Source organism: Tenrec ecaudatus, chromosome 5, assembly GCF_050624435.1.
Source record: "Tenrec ecaudatus isolate mTenEca1 chromosome 5, mTenEca1.hap1, whole genome shotgun sequence".
Taxonomy (NCBI): domain Eukaryota; kingdom Metazoa; phylum Chordata; class Mammalia; order Afrosoricida; family Tenrecidae; genus Tenrec; species Tenrec ecaudatus.
In genome coordinates, this window is record NC_134534.1 from 95403502 (window position 1) to 95413601 (window position 10100).

The 10100-nt window shown below is 44.9% G+C and overlaps 1 protein-coding gene across 8 annotated transcripts in view; it reads left to right on the forward strand.

Annotated features, from left to right (window-relative positions):
• The window catches only part of LOC142448177 (transducin-like enhancer protein 4), a 174439-nt gene extending 167704 nt beyond the window's left edge, over positions 1 to 6735 (forward strand). For all 8 annotated transcript variants that reach the window (XM_075549762.1, XM_075549763.1, XM_075549766.1 and 5 more), the window contains 5 exons: positions 1459 to 1706; positions 3613 to 3760; positions 4255 to 4405; positions 4706 to 4782; positions 6542 to 6735. In XM_075549762.1, coding sequence (XP_075405877.1) covers positions 1459 to 1706; positions 3613 to 3760; positions 4255 to 4405; positions 4706 to 4782; positions 6542 to 6649 — 732 coding nt within the window. In that variant the 3' untranslated portion in view covers positions 6650 to 6735. The remainder of the gene's footprint in view (positions 1 to 1458; positions 1707 to 3612; positions 3761 to 4254; positions 4406 to 4705; positions 4783 to 6541) is intronic.
• Positions 6736 to 10100: the final 3365 nt, after the last annotated feature.

Consider the following 10100-nt stretch of genomic DNA (forward strand, 5'->3'; position numbering starts at 1 on the left):
CTTCCGTCAGGCAAAGTGACCCTGTTCTTCATGTGCAGAGCATGCTTCAGAACCATGTTCACTGACGTTCCCCGGGAACAGGAAAAGGAAGACACCCGCTTTCCTAGACGACGCCCATGGCATGGAGGCCGTGAAACTGGCAGCCCCATGTTTGTTGGTGTAGAACGGGGCTCTGTGGGGATTTCTTTTCTGGTTGTGCCCTCTGGCTTTCTATTGGGAATTGTATGTAGGCTTACACAGCATGTGAGTTTTACATTCACTAGTTTATACGCCTTTTGTTTCATCTCATTGACGGCAGCGCCCTCATGGAAACATCACATTGTACTTCCTCCCTTTGTGTCCTCTCTCCTTCCTCACCCTTCTGAACTTAGCCCCAGGGTAAATACTGCCCTTTTGGTGAGTCTCCACTCTCTGTACCTGCCTTGCTTTCGTGCTCACCCTATAGACTTGGTTGTTGGGCTGGAAATTGAGTCATGGAGGTGAGTTCATTTCCCGACCTGAAGGGCGGCTAATGGCCATGAGCCCAGGGGTCTCACCGGTCACCTCTCTTAGCTTCATGACGTTTCCAGTGGCAGACTTTTGAAGAAGATTGCTTGACTTTTTTGGCAGGTCACCTCCGGGTAGACTCAGATCTCCAGCAATGTTAGCAGTTAACTGCTTGCATTACCCAGGGACTGGCCTTTCTAGTCACAGGGTTCACAGGAGCTGAGTGCACCCAGTAGTTTCAATGTGGGTGCACTAAAAGTCATTGTCTAGCCAGCGGGCACTAGATAACCTCTCGGCTGATTCATTAAGATTTGTCCTTGAGCTGCTTAGGAAATTTCATTTTAGTTTTCTTTCCTTTATACCACCAGTTAAATATTTCTGGGAGACTTTTTTTTTTCTCCATTCCGTCTCTTAACACTCCTTGATTAAGTCTCACCTCCAATTGCCCCTGATTTAATCAAATCCACAACGCCTTTTAGTCAGATCATGCACTGCTGTGCAGGAGGAACAGACTCCAGAGGCCTGTAACCCCTTGACACTTCCTGGCATCAGTAGCAGAACTTGCCATAGCAGGGTCAAGTCCACTGACTTCCCCGTGTGTCTGGCTCCTCGGGGGTTGTGGGAACACCTCTGTTAGTGTGCGCGTGGTCTGTGTGTGCAGATGATTCCAGGCGCTGATGACTGCACAACGCTCTCCGTGTGGTGGAGGGGGAGGGGGGGAGAAAGTCTACATCTTTGCATTTTGATGCTAATTAAGATTAAATATCTCCCTACTAGGTTTTGAAGATCAAGTTTAAGTACTTCCCTAATTTCATGTAATTTTCTAGCATTAATCCACTTTATCATTGTCATAAGTATAAATGGCTCATTAAAACCAGGAGGGAACACAATACTTTTATGGATTTCTGCTCTCATGTTAATGCTGTTTTCCTTTCCTCATGAGTAATCTCTTGATGGTTTTTGTCTTCACAGAACAGGGATAACTACATCCGCTCCTGCAGATTGCTCCCCGATGGGCGCACCCTAATTGTGGGAGGGGAGGCCAGCACTCTTTCCATTTGGGACCTGGCGGCCCCAACTCCCCGCATCAAGGCCGAGCTGACGTCCTCGGCTCCTGCCTGCTACGCCCTGGCCATCAGCCCCGACTCCAAGGTCTGCTTCTCCTGCTGCAGCGACGGCAACATCGCCGTGTGGGACCTGCACAACCAGACGCTGGTGAGGTGGGTCCGCAGGACAGGTTACCAAGCCCTGAGGAGGAGCCAGCTTGGCCATAGTGAACCACGTGCTGTGTTTCCGCCTGTCTCTTACTCTAAAGAGATGAAATACCCCTCCACTTCAAAAAAAAGTTCAAGGGAGATTCCTTTAATTCCATGTCCCCATGACCTTCCCAAAGCCCCCTCGTATAATTATCTGATTATTCATTGTCCACAGCAGGTCCATTTTAACAGGCTAGAAAGAAAAATATAAAATCTTGTCTCCAGTACTATTTAAACTTTATCAAATGAGAGGAGGGTTGGTTATTGTAGGTCCCTCCACCCCTCACCCGGACTTGATTCTAAGCATCTTCAATGTGATTTTTTTTTCTAATGAGGTCAGTGTGACATAATGAATGCAACATGAGGTGTCTGTGATCTCATGGCCTTATTAAAGTTAGTTGCCATTGAGTCCGTTTACAACTGATGGCAACCCCCGTATCAGTAGAATTGTGCTCAATGGGGTTGCAGCGGCTCATTGCTTAACAGTGGTTTCTCATGCCTTTATTCTGTGCCTGTGATACACAGCCTCTGCTTGCTGACATGGTCAGTGTTGGTAGATACTTAAGTACTGAAGATTCATAGCATATGGGCCTGGGGCCTGGGTTGGGTCCTGCTCACTCTGGATTGGGCTAGATTACATGTCACCCCACCAAGAATGTCGAAGCCTTACTTTGATGCCTGGTAAGAACTGAGATTGATTGGGACCAGTATTGGTAGGCAAATGTTTGCATGTAGTCTCCAGATATCAACAGGTGGGAATCGTGAAGTGTGACCAGGTAAAGGGAGAAAGAAGGCTATAGTCAAGTGTAACTTCAAGTTCAGGTGAGCACATTGGGAGAAGAGGCCGGTAAACTGCCCATTGGCAACCGTATAGGACTGAACTTTCTCTAAATGGGAAGGAGCCCTGTTGGTGTTTTGGGTTAAGCGCTGAGCTGCCAACTACAAGGCTGACAGTTCAGAACCTGATGTAGCACCCTTTTAAGTCAAAACAAACTTAATGGTTCTTGTTTACGTATATACAAGAGGGATTCAGAAAGTTCATGGCAAATTTCCATGTTTTTCTTCCATTCCTCCCCCTCCCCCCCCCCCCACACACACATATTTGGCTTTAAACTCAAAGTAAGAATCACCTTTCTCTTCCTGCTTAGAAAGGATTTCATGAGGAACTGCCTCTCATCCCATCCCTTCAGCTCCCGCAGTGTCATCTGCACATCTTACCAGAAGTGCTTGCTTGGGCAGCTGCCTGACTTAGACCAGGACTTAGCTGAAGAGCCTGCTGGTGTGCTGTGTACAGCCACCCCGGCTGCATGACTGCTCACTGGCACAGTTCTACCTGCCCCTGGGCCTGTCCCCACTGCTGGGTGGAAGGGGAATTACTGCCTCTCTTTCTGAAATGCTGTGTCCTTCAATATCGCTGCGAGAGTGTAGGCCTCAGAATGTGCCTGAAGTTAGTTCTTCCTGTCCTTACAGCTGGTGTGTTTTCTTGAGCTTTATTTCATTCGGAGATGTTTCTCCATGAGTGATTGCCATTCCATCCTCACCGTGATTTTTGAAGAACTACCCAAGTAATTCTCAAAAGAAGAAGAGTATAGGAAATGCAGCATCTCAGTTAAAGGGCAATGTTGGACCGATTTTGAATACATAGACCATAAACCAAAATGATGTACAATTAAGGACTACAATGAAATTGACCACCAAGACAGGCTAAATTTTGATTTCAACAAAAAGCTCAGCTTCTCTGTATGAGTCCCTAATAAAATGATTAAAAAATAAAAAGTTGTACGAGCCCCCAATACAGTGATTTAAAAAAAGAAACGAAAACTCAGCTTCTCAAGGTGTCTCTTTCTCTCTGTCTCTCTGACACTTGCAGACAGTTCCAGGGCCACACAGACGGGGCCAGCTGTATTGACATTTCTAACGATGGCACCAAGCTTTGGACGGGCGGTTTGGACAACACGGTCAGGTCCTGGGACCTGCGCGAGGGGCGCCAGTTGCAGCAGCACGACTTCACGTCCCAGGTGAGTGTCTTGGTCGATGGGTTCTGTGGAAGACATGGCATGTGAAGAGGCCGTGGGCCTCCTCAGATAAAGTGCCATGTTGGACAAAGCCATATTCAATAACTGACAAATGTCGGATTCTCCTGCCCAAGTTGTGTTTGTTTTAAGGGATATTGATTAGTATATTATTAAATACAAAAACTCGTTTATCTTACGTTAAAAAGCTAAAAAAATATCTTTTAGTAGAAGCTTTGAGACGCTTTTCATTTCAAAGATCATTGCTTTATGTGCATATTTGAGATCTGTGTAATTGGTGAGCCAATATTTTGTGGAACTCTGTCTCATTACTTGTGGCTTCCCCCATTTGACTTTTGTTCTCCTGTCTGTCTTCTTCTCAAGTTGTTTTGATCGCCTCCACTATTTGAATTGTATCTGCAGAAGAACTGCTTACTTCTTGATAAAGCAAGCATGGTGGCCTCTCTGCCCGGTTCACATTTCACCCATTTTAATTCTAGATCTTCTCTCTGGGCTACTGCCCGACTGGAGAGTGGCTGGCAGTGGGCATGGAGAACAGCAACGTGGAGGTGCTGCATGTCACCAAGCCTGACAAATACCAGCTACATCTGCATGAGAGTTGTGTGCTGTCACTCAAGTTTGCCCACTGTGGTAAGCAAGCTCCTCCTGCCCCCTTTCTGTCACTCTACGTCAGGGGTCCTCCTCCCAGGTGGCTTCACTTCCTCACACACACCTACCTCCTAAAGCCGTGTGACTTTTTGGCGTGTAGCCCCTCCTTCGTTGTCATAAGTATCAATGACTCAGTACATCTAGGGGGGCTGGCTTTTGTTTGGAACTGAAAGAAAGCCCTGCTACAAGGCCATTCCTGTAAATATTTTGAAGCTCTGTGAAGCTAGTCTCCGGTGTCTGACAAAGTAACACAGACATGCTTTTTTGGAAACCTCCTTACAGGCAAGTGGTTTGTAAGCACTGGAAAGGACAACCTTCTGAATGCCTGGAGAACTCCGTATGGGGCCAGCATATTTCAGGTAAGAGCTGATTGAGCAGCCTTGAGTTGTCCCACACACTGCATGTCGCTTGTGTCGCCATGTTCTGCGTGAAGAGTGCACACGTGTGTCCTGAGTGGCTGAAGCTAGTGTGACTCACATTGAGCAGATGTGATGATTAGGTCCTGGGGAGCTGGGGTTCATTGCCACGTGACTGGGACTTCAGTGCCAGGGCTGGTCCCCAGTGCGCTGCTCAGCAGCTGCTCAGCCCTGGGTCCCTATCACCTGACTAACTGAAGTTTCCGGTCTGTGGGTTGGCTGTGACTTTCTTTTTTGTTTGGGTCTCTTACGTTTTTATGTTGAAAACTTGAACAAATGATTTAAATGTTCTCAGTCGTATTTCTTTGAATCTCCCTCCATAAAAGAAGAGTAGTACATGATAATTCCACAAATTTTGCTTCTTTTTATGAATTCTCATTATTTATATTGATTTGGAGTCTGAAATTATGTACAGAGCATCCAAATTGTAAATTGTATAGAAACAGATGTGCAGCAGACAAAATACACATTCTTGCCATCTACTTTTTAAGCTTTATTTGAGTGTATCATTTTTCATAAGGTGGATGGCAACTTTTCAGGTAGTCCTAAGCAGCATCTTACAAATTAACAACTTAATGCTGTGTATCTTTTATAATAGGTATAAATATTGTATCATATTTGTGTGAAGGAAAATGTTTCTGATTGGTTGCAATCAAAAGTTTGCAACTAATAGAAAGACTGGTTCTGCTCTAGCAGCTACATGTTATCCGTTTTTCTCTTTTAAGTACTAAGATATTCAGCATCCTATTTCGGATCCTTTTTTGCCTCCATTCCTTGTTTGAAAGGTCGGCTAAATATTTTAGTACCAACTGCTTTCTTCTTGACAATGGTTAGGATAGTCTTTGCATCACTCTAAAATAACTGTTTGATGAAGACTACTGAGCTGGGATTTCTTTTATATTAGCATGGTTCAGTTAGAAGTTGATATTGTGACATATTTATTGTACTTGAACATGATGCACAGAATTCTAAGTACAGTTTATTTTAAAAAAAAATTCAGCTGATCCCTCATGTAAGTTTTACATTGGGAGAAATTCAGAATTCTACAGGAATGATTTTGCATTCCTTATCTCCGAAAAGGTAAGTGTTTTCATGGCCTTTCCCCGTGTGACCCCACGGTACTCTGCAGTAGCCCTCGTAAGGAAACAGGCTCAGTGAGGTAGACCTGCTTGCATGTTGGGAATTTTCACAACGCAAACTCAGTTCAAGCCATCTGACTTCTGTTGAGGGTTTTTCATTCTCCTAGGAGGGAACTTCCAAAAAATTCTTGGACAAAAGAAGTGAAAGCAAAATTGGAGTTTTTCACAGACTTTTGGAAGCCCCTTCATAACTGAAGAACAGGATTGGAAATCTAGCCTTCCTTGAAAGAGGGCTGTTATCACTGACTCTTGCGCCCCCTCCCCAGAAGCAGGGACCTCCAGGGTTAGCCCCTGTCTGGTAAACCACGCTGACTTGGTGCGGCCCAGCCACCAGCGGGCCCAGCTCTGCTCTCTCTAAGACACACCACCTATCTTTCCCTGGGTGGGGCTCACGTATGGTGGTGGGGGTGGTGTGAGGGGGTGGTGCGTGTGTGTGTAGTGGTGATGTGAGGTGTGTGTGTGTGTATGCGTGCCGTGTTCCAAGTCTTCCAGTCCTGTCTCACACTACTCACAGAGTTTTCTTTCTGTATTCAACATTTTTCTTTATGTGTTTTCCCCCCCAGTCCAAAGAATCCTCATCAGTGCTCAGCTGTGACATCTCTGTGGATGACAAATACATTGTCACCGGTTCTGGAGATAAGAAGGCCACAGTTTACGAAGTTATTTATTAAGGATAAACCTTCATGCGAACTGGACTCCTTCTTGTAGCACTTTGCTCTCTCATCTTGCCCCCACCCCCACCCCCATCTAAACCAAGGATTCCAAATACTCACAAGTGGTTGTGGAATTTCATTCCCTCCTTAACCCTCCCTCTTCCTACTTGCTATTGAATTGTGAATACTCATTAAGAACCTGTGATACCAAATCTTACAGATATCTACTTGGAAGAACATGGGATAGGCATACTCATCAGGACCGGAATCTTTAATTATGTATTATATCTGTAATATATTTATTTTGTTTAAAGAAGGCTTTCTAACAATGACTGACTAAATAAAGCTGTCTGCTTCTGCATTGATAATGAAGATGCATTGTACTTGATCCCCACCCCACCCCCTTTTTGGCAAAGGGAGGGGAAGGGAAAGTTTAAAATAATTGATCTAAAAGTGTCACTAAATGTAGACTAATGACTGCATAGAGATGTGAAATGTGTAATTACACCTGGAAGCAATATGTTGCTGTGTTGTTAAGTTTTGGAGGTTTTTGTTGTTGTTGGCTTTCTTTTGTTTGGTTTTTTTTCTGATTTTTTTTTTTTTTTAGTTTGAAAACTCAGCCGAACAATTAGAACATGACAGCCCAAGTTGTATTCATTTCCCATCTGTTTGGACAAGCTCAACCATCTATCAATAGCTTTAGATACCATCTTCTTTAAAAAGAAAAATCATTGGGAGTTTTGTTTTGGTTTTTCCCTCCCCCTCCCTCCTTTTACTGACAAGTGTCTTTGTAATCTGTTTTGAATTACTTTCTTTTACTGTATTATAGACAGATGAACAAATTAATTGGCCCGAAAGAGACCACCTAATCCTTTCTGGATATTTTTGCCATGTTTTCTTTGCAAAGGGAGATGTGTACCTTTGGGTGGTTTTGTTGTTGGAAGAAACAATGGGCTATTTTTTGGCATGTTCTTTGGGAACTGCACAGGCCAGGGGGACGATTCCTACCACTGTGCAAGCCAAGCCTTTTGCAAAACAAAGCCAGCAGAGGAGGCTTTGCAAGGGCCTCCCTCTGACAAACAGGAAGAATGGACGCTCCCACCTGGGATGAAGACTTTCTCTCTTGACCTCCGGTTCTTTCCATGTCTGAGTTGGTTGTCCCCACTACGGACACAGGCTGGGCCATTGTGCCAGAGACGTTGTGTTACCTTTTATGTTGTTGTTGTTGCTGTTCAACTATGATATGTGACTCTTCCTTTTTTTATTCTTATTTTTGTTTGTTTGAATGCTTTAAAAAACCCTTTAAGTCTGTGGATCTGCTGATGTACAGTGCCTTTGCTGCTATGGATCAAAATCAAGAGAGCCGTGTAGATAAACTTTATTGTGTAAGTAGAAAATTACTTAATTTCTTACTAGAAATGGATGGATGCTGCAAGTTGAAATGGACTGTCCACTGACGTTCCTAATGTGGTAGCAGAAAAAATGGTGTCTCCAGTGCTTAGTGTTTGATGTCATTAACAGTTTCGTAAACCTCTACAGTGTAGAAAGATTTTGATACTAAACTGTGCATTGTACATAGTTCTAATGCATTGTATTGACCCACCAGTACTTCTATAATGGTAGATTGTTTGTTGCATTCCGACTTTTAAGCATTAAACATCAATAACTTCTACAATGTTTGCTTTTCTACTTGTTTGTTTGGTGGCTTTCGTTTATCTTCTGCTCTGGCTCTGCACTCCCTGCGCGCGCAGAGGCTCACCCAAAGGAGCTTTGTGTTTAAACCTGTGGCTCTTTTTTGTATTGTTTGCTCATTTTTGCTGTTGTCGTTTTATTTTCTCTTGATAGTAGAGTAGCTTTAACAGATAAGGCATTCCTGACAAAAGGTGTTACCAAAGAGGAACAACTCTCGCTTGTAAACCCAGTCTTCCCACGTGTTTGTATGTCCCTCAGCATGTTGATAAGGAAGCGTTGGGCTGTCCCACTTGATGGGGGGGTGGGGTGGGGTGGGGGTGGGGGGTTAGGCGCTCGCTCTCCAGTCGACTCCTGCCCACAGTGACCTGATGCTCAGGAGAAGCAAGTATCCCTCAGCCCCGCGCCATCCTCAAAATTGTTCTTCTGCTTGAGCCACCATTGCAGCCGCTGTGTCCCTCCATCTCAGTGAGGGCTTTCCTTTATCTTTTCTTTTGTGTCCTTGCTGTCCCTCTGTTCCACCATGCATGATGTCTCCTCGGGAACTGGTTCTCGTGGCAGTATGGACAATCCATGAGATGAAGCCTTGCCATCCTTTCCTCTCAGGAGTATTCTGGCTATACTTCTTCCAAGACATCTAGGGTGGTTCCCACTAGCCCTTTGTGCCGATTTGAGCCTAACTCTTAAAGAAAGATAATAAATAAACCAAACTGTTCAGTGGCTGCAAGCCCCAAGATTGGCACTGAAGGCACGCTCATTGCTCCCAGGAAGGGGAAGGTGGCTAGCTGCTCCTGGGAAGATGGCGCGTCAATCTCAGAAAGCCTTTGCAAGGCGTGTGGCTTCATGAATTGGGATCCACTCAGCAGCAGAGGGTTTGGGGTTTATTAAAAATAATAAGAATTCAGCCCATCAGTTACACTAACTAGGTCACATACAGCCACTTGACAGCCAAGCACACAGAGCATCTCTGTCATCACAGAAAGCTGCATCGGACCCAGGCTGCTTTAGAGTGCGCTGACCTTTCCGCTTGTAGCACTTTGGGTTTGGGACGTTGCTTTTTTTGCAATCATTTTATTGGGAACACATACAACTCTTAGCATAATCCATACATCCATCCATTATATAAATCATGTTTGTACATGCATTGCTTTCATTATTCTCAAAACATTTGCTTTCTGCTGGAGCCCTTGGTATCAGCTCCTCATTTTTCCCCCTTACCCTGCTCCCCCTCCCTCATGAACCCTTCATAATTTATAAATTATTATTTTGTCATATCTTACACTGTCCGACATCTCCCTTCACCCACTTTTCTGTTGTCCGACCCCCAGGGAGGAGGTGATCAGTAGATCCCTGTTATCTGTCCCACTGTCCACTCCACCCTCCCAGTATTACAGTCACCGCTGGTCCTGAGGGATCATCCGCCCTGGAGTCCCTGCGTTTCCAGTTCCTATCTGTACCAGTGCACATCCTCTGGTCTAGCCAGATTTGTAAGGCAGAATTGGGATCATGATAGTGGGGGTGGGGGGTGGGGAAGCATTTAGGAACTAGAAGAAAGTTGTTTGTTTCATCGTTGCTACCCTGCACCCTGATTGGCTCATCTCCTCTCTGCGATGGGACATATTTCTAAGGTAACATGTCAGTCTTTGAAAGCACTGGGTTCCTTTGGCCACTGGGCTATGGATGTATGAAGATTTGATATTAAAAGAAGTTTGCGTTGTAAACTAGGGAACTCAAACACAAATCCTCTGGGGGGAAGGGGCCAGGCCAGGGGAGCAGCATT